The sequence below is a fragment of the Lactuca serriola genome, chromosome 4 (genome assembly GCF_051521515.1).
Source record: "Lactuca serriola cultivar US96UC23 chromosome 4, Lser_US96UC23_V15, whole genome shotgun sequence".
Taxonomy (NCBI): Eukaryota; Viridiplantae; Streptophyta; class Magnoliopsida; order Asterales; family Asteraceae; genus Lactuca; species Lactuca serriola.
In genome coordinates, this window is record NC_136411.1 from 61031981 (window position 1) to 61051488 (window position 19508).

Here is a 19508-nt window from a genome sequence, read left to right on the forward strand (position 1 = left end):
TTCAACCATCCCCACCATCTCTCGACTTTCCTGGCTCCGTCAAATGACCCTCAGGTGATCTTTAATCGAGTTTGAAGAAGGAAATAACGCCAAATGACCCTCGGGTGAGCTTCAATCGAGTTTGAAGAAGGAAATAAGGAGACCCTATGGTTTTTAGAGGTTGTCGCCATTCTCTTTTCTTTAAATCTTAGGGTTTTTAGAGGCCGCCGCTGCTAGAAACCTTAGTTTCGATCTGTATGTCGCCACCTGAAACTTTTAGGGTTAGGGTTTCGCTGCCAAAACTTCGATATGATGTCGTTTATCTTTTTCCGACGATAGTGTTCAAGCTTCCCAGCGGGAGTGAAGGTTGGGGGAGGGGTGAGGACGGTGACGTTCTTTAAACTGGAGAGAGAGAGAGAGAGAGAGAGAGAGAGAGAGAGAGAGAGAGAGAGAGAGAGAGAGAAAGATTCCTTTCTTCTTTTTATTTTTTATTTTTTTGTTAGGAAAATAATTAAATAACAAAAAGAAAAGCAAAAAACAAATAGAAAGGGGCAAGTTCGTCATTTTAAATCGTTTTGGACCAAATTCACAACAAAATGGAAACTGTTGGACCATTAGTGCTAGTTAAAACCTGTTGGGCCCAAAGTGACAATTTCCACCTAACCACAAGGACCATTCTTGCAATTTTGTCTATATGATGTATATATAATGACCTAAAATAATGCAATAGTTGGGTACCAAAATAGTTAGAGTGCTATAAAAGTAGAGTTTTAAAAGTACAAGGGCTCAAAATGAACATCTGTATTCATCAAGAAAGGTCTCAAGGTCTCCGTCTCCTCTATCTCTAATAAAGGTAGAAGCTTCACCGCTCACCTCCGTCACTTCTTCCAGGCGATTCGCCGCCGTGTTCTCCGGAATCAGAGGCCATGTGGAGAAGTAGAAACTCACTGAGTCGATTCACTCAACTCACCACCTCCTCCTCGTCCAAGTTCAATTGCCATCTAAACCTTCAACCAGATTCTCTTCGCCTGTTGCAAATCTCCGACGTTGACCACGGGTATGGATTATTCAGTAGATCCACCTCCACCGCCGTGGGTCCATCTTCCGGTTCAGGGAAACTAGGTATTTCGGGAATCGATCGGGTCCGAGCGATGGGGTCAACTGCTGACATCGTCGATGCGACGTCGTTAGGGGCAAGGGAGGTTGTTGATATGGCAAGGCATTATGGTCGGTGCTATTGGGAGCTTTCCAAAGCTAAGCTTAGGTTAGTTATAATTCCTTTTCTTTTTGGTATTTCTGCAACTCACCTTATCAATATGATTACCTTGATGTTCACTAGATTCGTGATTTCGGATTCTTATGATTGTTAGTGTCAATATGATTACTGTTACAATAGTGATTAATTCCTCTGATTTATGCTGGTTCTATTGATTTGCTCGTGATGATAATCATGTGAACATTATACCTATCATAGTCTAAAAATTAGAAATCGACCTTTTGTTTCTCTGAAAAATTAAGAGTCTCCTTCTCCTACCCATGAATGTCATTTCATTTGCAGTTATTATTTAATGTTTGAGACTGAATTGACACATGTCAGTGACATCAACGATATTAATATTGGAATGTTCAGATGTTTTTAGAAGCCACTGTGAAGATGAAGCTTGAACAAATATCTTTCATCAGTCCAAAAAGAATGATAGAAAATAAACAAAACAAAAGTGGAAGTATTGAACACCTATTTGCGTATGTTTTTTCCTAGAGTTTAACCTTTTAGTGGTTATAAACTTATAATAAATATTTATCTGATTCCTGAATTTTATATTTTTAGCATGCTGGTTGTTGCAACATCTGGAGCCGGTTATGTTCTTGGGAGCGGGAGTGCAGTTGACTTAGCAGGACTTTGTTACACGTGTGCAGGAACCATGATGGTGGCAGCATCCGCTAACACATTAAATCAGGTTTTTAGACATGTTTTTCATATTGTTCTTTTGTAGTTTCACTTTTAAATGTGGGTTACTATTCCTGTACCTTATTTTTATCAAACCTTGTATTTTTGTATTAGGTATTTGAGGTTAAGAATGACGCGTTAATGAATAGAACAATGAGAAGGCCATTACCTTCAGGCCGTCTTACTATTCCTCACGCAGTCACATGGGCAACGTCGGTTGGTCTAGCTGGCACAGCTCTGTTAGCAAGCCAGGTTGGAAATTAATTTTCATTTTATAAATTAATAAAAAATTATATATATAAATACTAAAATAAAAAAATTTACTGCAAGGTTTGTGCAGGCTAATTTATTGGCAGCTGGACTTGGAGCTTCAAATCTTTTTCTGTATGCATTCGTTTACACTCCATTGAAGCAAATACATCCTGTCAATACTTGGGTTGGGGCTGTTGTTGGTGCAATTCCTCCTCTTCTTGGGTAATTTTTTTTATAGCAATGTACTTTCATTTCTTCATATTATAACATTTTACTTTCAAACTACAATGATTTAATAATAAAAAAGATTGAAGTAATTATTTTTTAATTCTTTCTCTTTTGCTTTATAGGTGGGCTGCAGCTTCTGGTGAGATTACAATGAATGGATTGATTCTTCCTGCTGCTTTGTATTTTTGGCAAATACCGCATTTTATGGCCCTTGCTTATTTATGTCGCGATGACTATAAAGCTGGAGGGTATGTTATAATTTTTTTTTTGTTATTTTTAAGTAATAGATTTGAAATTTGAAAGTAATTTCTTTTAAATATTCAGGTTTAAAATGTTCTCTCTTGCTGATCCATCGGGTAAAAGAACAGCTTTGGTGGCTTTGAGGAATTGCATATATCTGATTCCATTGGGATACTTGGCTTATGATTGTAAGTTCTCTATGAAAGATGAAATGTTATTAATTTACGTGTAATTTACATTTTTGGTCCCTGAATATACTTGTTTTTTGCAATTTTGGTCCCTGAATATACTTGTTTTTTACAATTTCGGTCCCTGAGTATAGTTGATGTTTGCAAGTTTGGTCCGTCAGTATAGTTAACTTTTGTAACTTTGGTCCCTGAGTAGAGTTGATTTTCCTAATTTTGGCATTTTTGGTCCTTATTTGAGTTTTTTGTAATGTTCTGGTCAATGTGCCAAGTAAAATGAATACTTTTGGTCCTTGACTATAGTTGATTTTTACACATGTGATCCCAAGAGTATAGTCATATATCTTGCAGTAGGGACTAAAAACGTTAGAAAAACCTCAAATAAGGACCAAAATTGTAAGAGAGAGCTTTTTTTAGACCAAAATTGCAAAAGTCGGCAATACCTCAGGGACTACAACAATAATTTTCTCTTAATTTTTTTTTTTTTAGATTTTAAGCACTTAACATGAACATGCGACATTACAATGGAAAATGTGTGTCTAATATACATACACTTTACTTTAGCTTGTTCTTGTATACCAAGGGTAAAATGGTCATTTTGCAGGGGGTATAACTTCCGGATGGTTCTGTCTCGAATCAACCCTCCTGGCTCTAGCAATTAGTGGGACCGCAGTTTCATTTCTATTGAACCGGACAAAAACAAGTGCAAGAAGAATGTTCCATGCAAGTCTTCTTTATCTTCCGGTTTTCATGTCTGGCCTTATGTTTCACAGAATTTACGATGATCATCAACCACTAACAACAGAAAACACCAAGGACAAAATGGTCATTTCACATACCGAGCAGGAAACCAGAAATCCCGAAAGGGTAAAACAGACCCGGTCACGTCCACCTGTCGCGTATGCATCGGTTGCCCCTTTCCCGTTTCTGCCCGTTCCTATATATTCATCTTGAGTTGTTATACTTATAATAATGAGATTATTGTAGAAAGGTAACATTTAAGGCTTTTTGTTTGTAAAATTGTGTGTTTTGGTGACAATTTGGGGTTTTGTTTTTATTTTAGGTTATGGGTGATGATTATTCCCAAATTTTGGCATTGATGTTTTGCCGATGAGAATGACAATAAATTTGTTGATGGTTAACATGAAGATAAATGCCATTGTTAATTGTTTTGTTATTATGATGATGAATGATGATTGCTAATGTGGATGCCACATACATAGTCATACAACAAGGAACTGGTTGTTTAATTTGTTTGAAAGGCCAAGTAACATCTCCTAAACCTATTGGTTTAGAGACACATTTTCAACATGATACATTAGGTGGAAAAAACCTTTGGGCAACTAGTTTACTTAATTGTTTTAGAAAATAATTCAAGACGATGTAAATGAATGCTCGTTGTTTTAGTTTTAGAGTAAATTACACGAATAGTCTCTATGGTTTAGGGTAATCTGCATGTTTGGTCCTTAACTTTATCTTATCTACCCCATCAATTTTTTCCTATTTAAATAATAGTCATTTTAGGTAAGACATGGACCAAGCGCGTAACAAAAACAAACCATAGGGACCAAACGCGTAACAAAAACAAACGGGTAGATACCTTTTGAGTTAAAAAAAAATAAGTTAGGGACCAAAGATGCAAATTATCCCAAACCATAGGGACCATTCGTGTAATTTACTCTTAGTTTTAAAATGAAACTGTAGGTGTGTTAATTATCTTAATTTTAATATTCTTAAGGCATTTTTAGTTGTTTTTTCAAAAGTTTCTTTCCTGTTTGAAAACGCTTTTGAAAAACTTTTTACAATTGCACAAAAATAATTTTCCATCCAAATATTTATTATCCATTTACCCTTTTAATTTTCGTACATTAATTAACATTATAGTTTACATCTCAATAATATTTAGATGCTATATTTTTTTAGTTAACCAGTTGATTTAATAAATAAATAAAAATGAATATACTTTATAAATGTTTTTGATATAGTTTTAAAGTAGTTGTCAAAATTAAAAATATATCAAATATTATATAGCATTATGGTTACATAAGATTTTATCATTTTTTTAGTTTTATAATCTTTATAATTTCGTAAAAAATATCTGACAATGATAAACTATAAATTACTAGGTTATAACCCGTAGAAACCAAGGTCCATATATTTAATATTTTTATACAGATAACAAAATAATAAATGTAAAAAAAAACAAGATATTGTGGATTGTGAGTAATTATGAATTAATTTGTTAAACGAAATAAATATAATAATGTTATTAGAATAAGATTTTGTATTTTCAAAATTTGAATTGAATTTGATTTGTTACCAAACAAAGGAAATAATAAAAATAATAGAAAAATATCACGTGTTAAAGAGACATTCTAAAAAACTGACATGTTTCATTTTTAGGTTTCATTTATTAGAAGATGTAGATATGATTATAAATGGTTTTAAAATATTTAAAAAATGATATGGGCAAATATGATATTTTAAAATTTTACAAAGAACAAATATAATATTTAGGATTTGAGTCGGATAAATATGAAAATTTGATGTTACCAACATATACAAAATTCTTCCATTATGTGATTGAATAAAAGTCGGTAAACATAAAATGCGATAAAATAATAAATTTTTTCTGAGGTTAATCATTAGAGATACTCTTAATAAATACAGCGCACACACAAATTTATGTCATTTGATTATTTTGTTTGGGGTTGGTTTTCTTTTATTTCATTTATTATATTTAAAAAAATAAATCGAGCTTAAAAACTCAGTTTATCTAAGAGCCAAAAACAAAACTATTGATCTTAATATTGATATTTAAAATGAATCATTTTTTTTGTTTGTTTTTTGTTCTGTTTATTTTTTCTTTCACGTCTATTCAGCTCAAGTACGTCTTTTAGGACTTAAAAATAAAGTGATGGACAAAATATGATATTAATCTTTTTGTGAATTTGGAGAGAGATTTTATAGCATTAACACTGCCTCTTGAACTTTATCTTCTTAATTTTATATATTTTGTAAAGGTATCAAATATTTACATTACGATGGTAATATTGTAAATTTTTAGATTTTAATTCTTTAAAACTATGTTTTTTCTCCATCTATCTCCATTTCTGTGAATATAATGTGACCTTTAAAGGCTAAACACACCATTAGCGTTTTTACACAAAAAAGTAAAAACAGAAACTTCAATCATGCCAACTAAAAGTTGAGTGGTTTGACCCACCTTATGATCTTGTTTCTAAAAAGGAATATGTGTTAAAATGGTTTCACAATGATTTTAGATTCTAACCCTTTTAGATGAAGCAATAGGGGTAAAATGGCAATGACCGCTCTTCTTTATTCTTTTTGTTTGTCCTTAAAAAATTAACATTTTTCCATTATAGAATAAATTATATGTATTCCTAATTATTGTTACAATAAACTATAAAGTGTGTGATATTGCTTTGGGCATGCAACATTCTTTTGAATATTCTTTTTCATTTTAAATATCTTTAATAAATATCAAATATTTTTATGCATGTTAACTACGGTACTTCTTTGAAACTAAAGACAAGATTTATTTTATTTAGGATGATTGTTTAATGTTCAAAAATTCAAAAAATTATTTAATAAAACAAAACTACAAGATAGATAACTTAATTGATTATTGATTTATTTTATTTAGGATGATTGTTTAATGTTCAAAAATTCAAAATATCTTAAATATTACTAAAAAAGAAATCTTATGACATCATCTTAAATAATCTGGATCATTGATTGTATTTCAATCTTATTTTTTCCACCATTAGATCAAATTGCTGACATCATCTTCCCCATATGGAATGTATTTAATTACAATAAATGATTTCCAATCATCAATCAATAGCTTCCATTCGTTGAAATGGAATGTATTTAATTCCAATGAAAGTTTTCCATATTTTACATCTTGAATTTTCAGTTATAAAGATTTTAATATGGTTAATTTTAAAAACATATTACTAACAAATCATTTCAATCAAGGCCTTAATATCAACCATTAATATAAATCCGTTTATATTAGTAAACATTAATATAAATTTTTTTTTATTAGGAAATCATTAATATCGAAAAATTATATTCAAATTATCACATACATATACGATTCATCATTGAATCCGCGACTCACATTTATTTTCAATCGTTTCTTTTCTTCAAACTTTTTCCTACAACATCGTTAATATTGCTTATAACTTCCATCATCATTCTCTGCTATAAACATTCACTATTGTACGCTAGAAGGTCAGTACCTTCTTTCGCTTTTTATATTTTTTTCGATTGTTTTTTTGTTCCTATATCAAATGTATGTATTCATATATTTTGATTTTCTTTGTCACAAATTACATGAAATCAGTTAACTACTTTTATGAAACTTTTCAAATAAACATGAAAAGATATTAGGTACCTTTAACAAAACAAAAATTAACTATCTTGGCAACTGACATTAATTACGAAAATGTTACTTTTATATATTAGAGATGATTATGATTTTTTTTTTAATTTTTATGTCATAAGAATCCGGTTAATTTTGGCATGATTTTAAAATATCATTGAAATTATTATGTTTTTGTATATCATATCAACCTACTTTTTTATCTTTGTATATTAACAATAAAATTTATTAATTTACACAACAAATATAGATATTTCAAATTTTGTAATATTATTATACCTTACAAAATACAACTACCTCCAAAATAAATTTTCGCCAGTAATTTCAGCCATAATTTCAACAAATTTAAATTTGTATTTTCTTTATATAAATTTTTTTTAATGATCTTGATTTTTTTTCTCCAAAAATATATCAAACATTTACGTCTTAGATAATGCTGCCCTATTATAATTATTATTTTCCAAAAGTATATCCGTTTAATGAGGAATTTGATATAATAAAGGAAGTGAATGTTAATTAAAATGAGATATATATTCCATAATTATTACATGAGTTTATTAAAAAAATTAATATCAAGGTGTAAACATTAAGCATTTTTAAAGTGAAATTTCAGAATACATACAAACGATGATGTTGTACAATGAAATATAAAATTAAATACACTGAAAAAAAAACACTATTAAAGCAGTCAATCTTGAAAATAACATAGTTATGAAAAATTATAAAGTAAGATAAAAATTATAAGATATTAGGAGATTTGTAAAAAATACATTTAGTAAAAGCGTTACGGTTATTATAAAAAATAAGACCGTTAAGATTAGTGAAAATACAATATATAAACTAAATTATCACAATAGTAATGAAATGTCATTATTTGATATTTCATATAATTGATGATATACTAAAATTATTCAAAGTTGCGCCAAAACTAATTCAAAGTTCTTGCGAACACTAAATAAATAAGAACAAACATAAAAGTTAGCATTTTTGTTTATAATTAATTTAAAATAAACCAATCATGATTTAGAAAAGAATCTTCATTGATGATATACTAAAATTAAATCTATATAACATTTAACATTTTATAAATTATATTACATAACTTTATTTGAATAAATGAAATAGTTGTCAATATTTAATGCAATAGAAAAAACGGTATATTAGTTGTCAATATATGTTTAAATTAGGTAACATTATTATGCAAGGAACGTCTAATTAAAATGCTTATAAATATATAAATATCATAACTATATGAGACGAGGAAAGTCGTTCAACTAATAAAACAAAAAATGATGTATACAAAGAGATCTTTCAATGATTATATATATTTATCGTTTTCAATGTATTTTCTACACATTTCAATAATACCAATAACCATATATTTTTTTATAATCATTATACAATATCTATAAACGATTATATGTTTTTTTATGCATTTCCCACGTTTAACGCGGGCTATAATCTAGTTATTTAATAAAACAAAACTACAATATAGCGAGAACTTATGTACGATAATAGAGTTCATTCCCACTTCATAATAATTGTTCATATGTATATATATAAGAAAAAAATGTTATTTTAGAAATGTAACCATGAGAAGGTAGAAAAAATGAAATATAATGCATGGTCTCAGCTAGGCATGAACAAGGTTTGAAAATTGGTATGAATCGGACCGAAACCAAAAGAGCCAAAAACCAATCAAAGCTGAAATGAAGTACCAGGAATCAAATTGCTACAGACTAAATCGGTTCCAATGCCAATGTTGGTTTATGTTCCAAAGTTGTTTGCTTGCCCCCATTGAGCCACTTTCATCCCCATTAAAATCATTTCTAGCCCCATTAATTCATTTTGACTTCCTTCGGCTCGATCCTGTAGAACAAGAACCAAGATGTATTAAACTATTTGATGGAAACGATGTAACATCCCGATGATAAGGTATTTTCAATTTTAACCCTATGTACGAAGGAATATTGCATTTGTACCTATAGGACCGAGATTTATTCACCTTGCGTTTAGACTGAGATGTGAGTTTTCCTCACTGTACCCGTGGGTCGAAGGCACCAATGCCGACCCGAGATTATTTAGTATGGTCAGGATAGTGATATGATAGTTTCTAGCTATTCAGTAGAACCGTATGATTATCTGTATTTGCTGGCTCTGTGTTTATGTTTATTTGTTGCATATGTCGATATGTCGTGTTGGGTTGAGGTGGTCCTACTTTTTGTTGTAGGCCAAGACATGCAAGGACGACATGATAGGATGTAGGCCCTGCGAGCCAGTCCAATGAGGTCGGCAACCCGTGAAGCGGTCCGGATGGACTGTAGGCCCTACGAGGCGGTCCAGTCATGTCGAATGCTCGTAGAGCGGTTCAAATATGTTGTAGGCCCTACGAGGCAATCCAGTCAAGCTGCCGGCTCATATTGTATGCTTGTTTGTTATGTAGTGTTCTGGTACTATGGGGGAACTCACTAAACTTTGGCTTACAGTTTTAGTTTATCGTTTCAGGTACTTCAAAGGATTGTGGGAAGGAAAATGTGTGATCGTACAAAACTTTCTGTTTTATGTTTCCGGGTTTTGGGAAAAACTCTGATTTGAAATAATGTTTTTGAAACAATGACTCTTTTGTAAACAATATTGATTTATAGTTGGTTTTGAAAATTTTTAATTTATTGTTTTTTTAGAGTGTTATAAACGAGAACAGGGGCGGACGCAAGATTGCGTAGTAGGTGTTGTCGGTCCATAGTAGGTGTTGCCGATAACACATTTTATAGTAAAAAAAAGAAAAAATTCGAAAAATTTACATCACGTACAGAAAAAGCAGCGGTTGCCGATGCAACTGAACGAGAATCGTCCCGTTTAGTGTATGATTGGTCCTGGTTAAGTGCAATGCAGGTGTTGGTTCCTATTCTGTCCATCCAATCCATTTGCTAATCCATAGTCTCAATTGTGATGAGATGTGATTTGCGAGTGCCGCCTAAGACGATGCAATGTTCCCGACAGGCACTAGTAGTCACGTCAGACGTCGTTGTCTAGCTAACAAGGTATAACATATAAAAATTAAGGAAAAAAAAATGAAAAGACAGAACAAAAGCTAATCAAAAGAAGGGAAGCTGGAGAGAAGCTATGGATAGATACCAGGGTGGGTCCATTGATTTTCAATGCCCGAGGCGAGATTCTAAATTATGCATTTATTTAAGTAAAAAAAAAATAGCAAAATGAAATAAATTTTATAGTCAAACGAAAACAAGGTTACACAAACAAAAGCATACATAAAATTTGTCTAAAACGATGCCTCTTGCATTTTTTGAAGCAAAAACATCTATTATTTTATCATAATCAAGACTTCGTAGGAATTGTGTAACGACCCAAATTTTCACGCCCAAAAATTTCATTTTAAATTAAGTGGTTAACAAAACTTTAGTAGTAAAACATCATCCGAACATATCAATTCATAAAACATATCTCGTGTCTGAAAACCAAAGCATGAAAATAATCATAATGTCAGAGTACAATCTCAGAACATCTCATAATGCGGAAAAACCAATGTGTGTGTATGGTGTGCCGCTACAGCGCCAGCTCTTTCCCCTTCGCTTAAGAGGTACCCAAAAACAAAACTGTAAACTGTAAGCACGAAGCTTAGTGAGTTCCCCCATCGTACCACATACCATACAATCATATCACGTACATACTGCCAGACATTTCTGGGGTGCCCGACCTACCCGGTACGACCATTCTGGGGTGCCGACCTACCCGTGTCAAACCATTCTGGGGCGCTGACCTACCCATGTCGAGCTATTCTGGGGTGCTGACTACCCTTCGATCCTAACAACCGAACATCGGGGACTATTTCACCCCTACTACTACTATCACACATATCATAACATAATTTATCGTCAGACATATCTGGGGTGTCCGACCTACCCTTCGGTCCTAACAACTGAATCTTGGGGACCAGTACCCCTCCTACTACCTCTATCTCATATAAAATATCATGCTAGCAGCTAAACATATCATAACATACTGTTAGGCATATCTGGGGTGCCTAACCTACCCTTTCGGTCCTAACAACCAAACTCTATTACTATCACATATCATATCACGCTAGCATATAACATATCAGGTAGTAGCAACACAGATGAATATCACAAAGACAATCATCTAACATACGATCCCTATTGGTGGGCCGACATTGTGGCCGTAGACCCACCGCTACTGGAAGGTAACTCACCTCGTAGTAGCTGCTGATCTGTGCGGGAACTCTCTATCTGCTGCTGCTGCTGCTCCGGAAATCCTCCGACTATAATTCCCACAAAACACACCATCAGAGTCTGATATTGATGAGATATGGTCCACTGGCATGGCCTAGACTGCTCTAGCACGCCAGCCTGGCCTGGCGCGCTCCTGCCAGCCTTGCCTGGCGCTCCCTTGCTAGCCTTGCCGGGGACTCCCTTGCCAGCCCCACTGGGGACTATCCTGTTGGTTTATCTGGCTAAGTCCAATCCGATGTCATTGGCCACGTACCAATAACACCAGACTGGGGGGACTTGATGAGATATGGTCCACTGGCGTGGCCTAGACTGCTCTAGCGTGCCAGCCTGGCCTGGCGCGCTCCTGCCAGCCTTGCCTGGCGTTCCCTTGCCAGCCTTGCTGGGGACTCCCTCGCCAGCCCTGCTGGGGACTCTCCTGCCGGCTCGGCCAGGCGCTCCCCCGCCTGGCACTCCCTTGCCATCCTCTCCTGGTGCACGTCGCCAGCCCTGCCTGGGGCGCGCCCGCCAGCGGCACCCGGCGCCTCCGGGCGGCCTTGCCTAACTCCTTGTTAGTTGGGCCTGAATTAGGTTGGCCCAAGGCCTGACCTAATTGTCCCCTATATAATGAATAATACCTCCTCCATGGAGAGAGACCTTCCCCTAGACTCTCCCCCAAGTGGGTCATCCACCACTAGACTTCCCCATGGCTCAGCCGCCACTATAATCCGGTCGGGTGGCTCAGCCGCCACCCGCCGCCGTCAGCCACCACACCACTAGCACCAAGATGGTTCTCTCCAGCTATGGAGGGCCATCTCAGATCTTCTAGCTGGTCTAACTTGACCGTTGGAGCCCTCTCCCGGGGCACAGTCCCTGGGGCGGCTCTAACGTGTCTCTCTGATTGTGATGTCAGATCTCCGCCACGCCGGCCGGATTATAGTGGCGGCTCAGCCATGGGGAAGTCTAGTGGTGGATGACCCACTTGGGGGAGAGTCTAGGGGAAGGTATCTCTCCATGGAGGAGGTATTATTCATTATATAGGGGACAATTAGGTCAGGCCTTGGGCCAACCTAATTCAGGCCCAACTAACAAGGAGTTGGGCAAGGCCGCCCGGAGGCGCCGGGTGCCGCTGGCGGGCGCGCCCCAGGCAGGGCTGGCGGCGCGCACCAGGAGAGGATGGCAAGGGAGTGCCAGGCGAGGGAGCGCCTGGCCGAGCCGGCAGGAGAGTCCTTAGCAGGGCTGGCGAGGGAGTCCCCAGCAAGGCTGGCAGGAGCGCGCTAGGCCAGGCTGGCACGCTAGAGCAGTCTAGGGCACGCCAGTGGACCATATCTCATCAGATATCTACTCTTTAGGTAAAATGACCATTTTACCCCTGATCAAGTCAAGTCAAAGACAAAGTCAACTTCCAGTTGACCGGACTCGCCGAGTCCCTATCCTTCCAATTGTCCTTAAACCCGCTTCTACTCGTCGAGTTGGGCCGTCAACTCGACGAGTTCTTCCCTCATATGAATGACACATGAAAACTCATCCGACTCGCCGAGTTGATGAACAACTCGTCGAGTCCACCTTCATCCGATGAACAAGTTCTGTCCTCGACTCGTTGAGTTGATGAACAACTCGTCGAGTTCTAAGAAGATTGCCTTGGGCTTGCCGAGTTCGTTCATGCACTCGCCGAGTCCCATGAACTTCCAGAACAATGGCTTAGTCTAAAATGTTGGGTCACTCCTCGTGACCTTCCTGAAACCTTTCCACACTCAACTGGGTCCTTAAGACCCTCAACTGATACGGGACAGAACCTTGGACTCGCCGAGTCCACGAACGGACTCGTCGAGTTGGTCACATTCACTCACTGAATCTTCGATTTCTGATGTACAACCCTTGATCAAAAGGTAGATCTATGCTTCTACAATCGATCTAGCACGTAAAGTTACAACCTTTACGTGTTTGCATGGGACTTTGAGCTTAAAAGGTCCTAAAACAAGCTCTCACAATGCATGGGGTCTTCTTTAATTGCAAAAGCCACTTCTTTCTGCCTTGTAACCCCTCTAAGGACGTAGATCCGAAACATCAACCTCAAACCATGCTTGCAATCATGGTTGGTGACTAAAATGGCTTAGAAAAGCCCTAAAACCCCACAAAATGGGATCTATCAAAAGAGCAAGCAAGGTATAGACTTTATACCTTCTGAAGTTTGCAATTGATGCTCAAAACTGAATCCTTCTAGCCTCCTCTTGATCCTTCAAGCTTTTCCTTCCTTCCTTGGATCACAAAAGCACCAAAATCACTCCAAATGCCATAGATTGCTTTAATAATGGCTAGGGTTTGCTATGGGGGTCTTCTTGGAGCAAATGGGACGAAGGAGGTCGAGTTAAGGCGTTTAAATAAGGTGCAAACCCTCATATTAGGGTTTTTGTCCAAACAGGGTCTACTAGCTGAGTCCGGGACCCGACTCGCAGAGTCCATCGCTTAAGTCCTGCGTCCCTTCTCGCTTCTACTCGGCGAGTTGGACCTTCAACTCGCCGAGTCCAAGGCCAAAATGCAAAGTTTTTTTTTTTTTTTTTTTTTTTTTTAACAAAAGAATACGTACCAAGAACCAAGTGATAAAAATTGACTTTCAATACTCAAAATTGCTAGTCCATTTAATATTTCTTGAGTCATGGTACTCCAAAGATATGATTTCAATAACTTCAATTTCGAAAAACTTCTTTCTGCGGAAGCAACCGTGACCGGTACCGTCAACAAAATCCTATATGCCACCAACACATTGGGAAACATGTAACTCAATAAATAAAATCCTATATGCTGTCCAAGGATGTTCACCTTTGTATGCTTCATCCGGCAACATTTCCTGCAAAACTTGTAACTCAATAAATAAATCTTTTCCATTAATATCAAGGTCCTCACCATTTGTCAAACTAGTTTCAAGTTTCTTACAACATTTTTTTAATTCATCATCAAATAAAGATTTTAACTTTAAACCATCAAACAAAAATCCAAAAATAGATTCAAAATGTTGCATTTGCTCAAATCTACTTCTCAATTGATTTAGAGCCATATGTACTGTAACAATAAAATAATCAGTTCTAAAATTTTCTTGAGAAGATTGTTGTTCTCTTTCGGTATTTGGAATTTTATCAGATTGGCTTTTTCTACTATAAACACGTTTGATAGGAATTTTTGGTTCAACTCCAATATTTTCTGCTATTTCTTTAGCCTCATTAATAGCAGAGTCAAACCCATTTTCCCTATATTTTTCAAAATAATTAACTAATCCCTCTAAGTTTTTTATTGCAACATCAAGAATCATATCTTTGGATTGTAATTTTTTACTTACCAAATTAATTCTATATAAAATTTCATGCCAAATCACTAAACTTAAAATAAATTCAAAATTAGAAAATTCACAATTTACTAGTGATTCCACATCTCTACAAACCTTACCATCATCACTCACTTGAGCTAATTTTGTTAATGCTTCTTTTATTTGAAAAAGTTGAGTTTTTATTGCTTTAACACTTTCAATGTGACTTTCCCAACGAGTAGTAGATAATGATTTTAGGGTTAATTCATCAACATGATCAAATAAAACACTCCATCTATGTGTGGAGCTAGAAAAAACATTATATATTGTTTGACACGTAACAAAAAAAGTTGTAGCTTTATGACAAGAATTTGCCATATCACACAAAACTAAGTTTAAACTATGACATCCACAAGGCATATGAAAAGCTCTTGAGTTTATATCAAGTAATCTTTTTTGTACACCTTGATGTTTGCCTTTCATATTTGCTCCATTATCATATCCTTGTCCTCATATACAATTTATATCCAAGTCAAGAGATTTTAAAGCATTTTGTAACACATTAAAAAGTCCTAAACCAGATGTATCTTCTACAATTAAAAACTCTAAAAAAAAACTCTTCAACTTTTATTGGAACACTTGTAACATCAACACGTCTAATAATTAAAGTCATTTGTTCTTTACGACTTGCATCCGAAGTGCAATCTAGAATTATCGAAAAATATTTTGAATTTTTTATTTTTCTAATTATTGCACTTTTTACTTCGGATGCCAACATTTCGATTAATTCATTTTGAATTTTATGACTAAGGTAATGAAAATGACTTTTTTAACCTTGAATAAGTTGAAAATGGTGTTTCATTGCGGGATCAAACTCAACAATCATTTGAAGTACACCTAAAAAGTTACCATTAGATTTCTCTGATAGCTTATTTTATTTCTTTCTTTTTATTAGTTTATTTTAGATTTTTAGTTTTTTTAATTAGTATTGCATTGTATTTTAATTAATTTCTTTATCATGGATCGTGTCGGGAACTTGTTATGTTGCATGAGGAATTTTGCAGGGTTTTGGAGCTTTTTGTGATTGTGGATTAGAGTGAAGACGGCTTAGTGGGCTCCCGAGGCATTGTTGGGCTTGGCGGAATCAAAGAAGAAGAATTGAGCTTTTAAAGTTGATGGCTTGGATTATTTGGGCTTGTGAAGATGGATCATAAATTTATAATTTTGGGTTTGGAGCATCCATTTGGTAGCTAAATGATGATTGGTGGATTCAAATTACATGGACATGGGGGGGGGGGGACCAAAGGAATCATTGGTAGTGGAAGAGTGGAGTAGTGGAATGGTGGACCAATGGCAACACAACAGCGTTTGCGCGGGTGGAATTTTCGTTGCACAGGTACCCGCACAACTGCCCAGTTTGGGCATTTTGGTCATTGGCACACCATGACCTTGGGGGATCAGATCTAGAGGCTCATTGACGATTTTTCACCATTGGAGACCTGCAAGAGGCGATTTTGGGAGCTAGAAACCATTTCCTTTCATCTTTCCAAATCTTAGGTAGTTTCTTTATGCAATTAGATTATTGTTCTTGTTACTTTGTTGCCATGAGTGGTTAATACTATTATTTGGTTGACTTTGGCTGAAAACCAATGAATGTTTGCAGGTTTTGAAGGATTTATGTTGATTATCAATTTATTCCATGTTTATGATTCTAGTTTGCAATTCTTATGCTTATTTGATGCTTTGATCATGAGCTTAGTAATTGAATGAGCAATTGTTGATTTGTTTCTTTGATTTTGCATTGGATCATTGAGTTTATCTAGAACAAAAGCTTTATGATGGTAGAAATCATCTCTAGCTTATGAATCATAACTCCTTTATGGATGTGTAATCATTTGACATCCTCTAGGAATTGGGGATTCCTTCATTCTTAAGGCTAATTGATTTCTTGGGATCAATTGCTTCAATTGGACCTTGATCTTAATTAAGAAGGTGTGTTGTGGGCTTCCCCAACCTCCATACTACCTATGAGGAATCTTGGCATCTCATGCTTCATGATTGCTATAACCAATTTGGAATGAAGGATAAGCTTTGTATTAGATCCTAATGATAAACACATAAATGTTCATTGTGTTGAATTGCCATAGTTAACCAATTATTCCCAATCTTTGAGCATCTCATCAACTTGCTTAATTGCAAGATTTTTAATTATTCAAGTTTTTTAGTTTTCAAGGAATCAAACACCCCCCCTTTTTTTAGTCTAATTGTAGTTAATTAGTTTAATTACACTAGTTCTTTTGGATTGCATTGGTGATTGAATACAACCATTTCCCCGAGGATCGGTACCCCTTTTTACCATTATATTACGTTTTATTTGCAAACAAATGATGTAATTTCCCCGAGGGTCGATACCCCTTTTTACCATTATACCCATTTTCTCATATATTTTTTCATTAGTTCCACGAAAAGCCAAGTTATATTCAGCTAAACATTTTACAACATCAATAATTCTTATCAAAACTTCTTTCCAATGTTGAGTATCTTTTTTATTCTTTCTTGTAACTCTTTATCAATTGTTTCATTTTTCCTTAACCTAAGTCATGTTTGTGTCCATGTTTTTAAATTAATCATGTCTTCAGAACTATGTTCATGTTCATTCAATTTTTCACTAAGATGTTTCCAATCATTAATTCCTTCGGTTGCCAAATTACTTCTAGATCGAGCTGTTTTAAATAACTCACAACAAAAACAAAACACTTTATCAAGTTCTTTCGAATAAACCAACCACTTTCTATCATAAGAGTCACCATTTCTTAATTTACGAACATAAAATTCACAAGAAAAATGTCTACCTAATGCATCTTTTGGAAAAAAATTTGTTATTTTCAATTTCCCTAATGGGCTAGTTTTCTACAAGCAAATCTTTCATTTTTAAATCTAACTTATCCCATACTCTTGGATCAAAAATATTAATATCACTAGATTTATCAACAAAATCATTATTTTCAAGATCATTAAAATTTTCAATAGGTTCATTAGAAGTTTCAATTGGACCTTTAGAATTATCAACAAAATCATTAGTTTCAACTTCATTAGAATTTTCGTCATTATTTTCACTTCTAAAAAAATACTTATTTAAAGATCCTTGTAATTTATTAGTAAGATCTTGTTCTCTTTGTTTTCTTTTTCTATTTTGAGCACCAGATGATTGTTTTCTAGGAAACATATTTAAACTTCACAAAAAAATTAAAAGTAAAAAATGTAGTAATAACAAAGAAGGATACAACCTGAAGTTACTTAGCAATTCGTATCCACAACTTGAAGCTATCAATCCGTATCCACAACCTAAACAAAAAAAGAAATAGTATCCCTTAGATTTTCAAAAATTAATCTAACAATAACAACATATTATTCAAAAATAAAAAACACATAATTTTTTCAACTTCATATAACAAATTATTTAGAATTCAGAAAACCATATCATTATTCAAAAAAATACAACAATTTATATAAAAACAATTACAGCTTTAGAGTAGTAAAAGAAATAGAAAAAAAGTTTATATAGAAAACCATATCATTATTTAAAAAAGAAATACAATAGTTTATATAAAAAAATACAACAGTTTATCAGAAAAATCAAAATACGAATTCACATATCAGATTTCAGATTATATAAAAACAATAAAAGTTATTTTGATCATAAATCAGAACAGTTACAAGAAATATAAAAAAAGAATTACCTAGAAAATTAATGAAGCTTAGACTGCTTAGTGTAGTTCACAATGAACAGGACTGTAAGTCTGTAACTTGATTGAAATTTCACTTCCCTAGGCAGTAAGCTATATAAGAAAACTGAAATTTCATAAAATTTAACCAAGAATCACTATTAGATTTTCGAAACTTTAAGTAGGTTATGCAAGAAATTTGAAATAATAGATAAAACTTACTGGATTATTAGGACTTCAGGAGGACAAATTCAATCAATCCCAATTTGGCACCTTTGAATCTTCACTTTAACACAATAATTTACTGCAATAGATAAACTATTACGGCTTTAGAGTAGTAGAGGTGAGAGGTCGATTCAGAAAGAAAGAACATAGGAGAAGCTAACGAGAGAAAGGGCGAGAGAAGGCTGCCTGAAAGCTGAAGTGGACGAGAGAGGCAGAGAGCGATAACTTGTGAGCGATCGATATAGCCAAGGGTGTAACAGTCCTCTCCATTCTCCAGAAGGGACGCCCGACGCCTCGTGTTCTTCATCTTTGGCGTGTGTTTTAGATCGAAGAAGAATTGAAGAGTCGATATGCGTCTGTTGGTCTGTGTTGATAGCGCTAATTAGTAATTAGGTCTCCATCGGTTGTTGCCACTTGCCTGCCTCCTGCCCCTTATGTCTTCACATTTTACTGGACTAACCAAAGCCCAATATACAATACACTATAACAGGCTTTAAATTGATGCCCCACTACACCTTGATGCCCTAGGCCGTGGCCCAGCTCGCCCTGGGCTTGGGCCGGATCTCATAGATACACATTCCTTTTAGCAATAAGATTATAGGCTCTCTCATGCTCTTGATTATTTTAATTTTATATAAGAGAAATTAAATATTCTTCATCTTTCTATCCATATAAAATGATATAAATATCATATTTTGATAATAATAATAATATTTTAATACAATTATCATCAATTCATATGAACAATAAAATAAGTGCGGTGAATATTT

At 34.7% G+C, this 19508-nt stretch overlaps 1 protein-coding gene across 2 annotated transcripts; it reads left to right on the top strand.

Annotated features, from left to right (window-relative positions):
• The first annotated feature begins 799 nt into the window (after window positions 1-799).
• On the top strand, window positions 800-4009 carry COX10 (cytochrome c oxidase 10). Of its 2 annotated transcripts, XM_079038942.1 has the most exons (8): window positions 1106-1243; window positions 1610-1722; window positions 1808-1937; window positions 2042-2179; window positions 2268-2401; window positions 2530-2655; window positions 2732-2835; window positions 3437-4009. In XM_079038942.1, the coding sequence occupies exons 2-8, from the start codon at window positions 1610-1612 to the stop codon at window positions 3784-3786; spliced, it is 1095 nt and encodes a 364-aa protein (XP_078895068.1). In that variant the 5' UTR covers window positions 1106-1243; the 3' UTR covers window positions 3787-4009. The 2 variants fall into 2 exon arrangements, with proteins under 2 accessions (XP_078895067.1, XP_078895068.1); XM_079038941.1 differs by lacking the exon at window positions 1610-1722 and having other exon boundaries at window positions 800-1243.
• Window positions 4010-19508: the final 15499 nt, after the last annotated feature.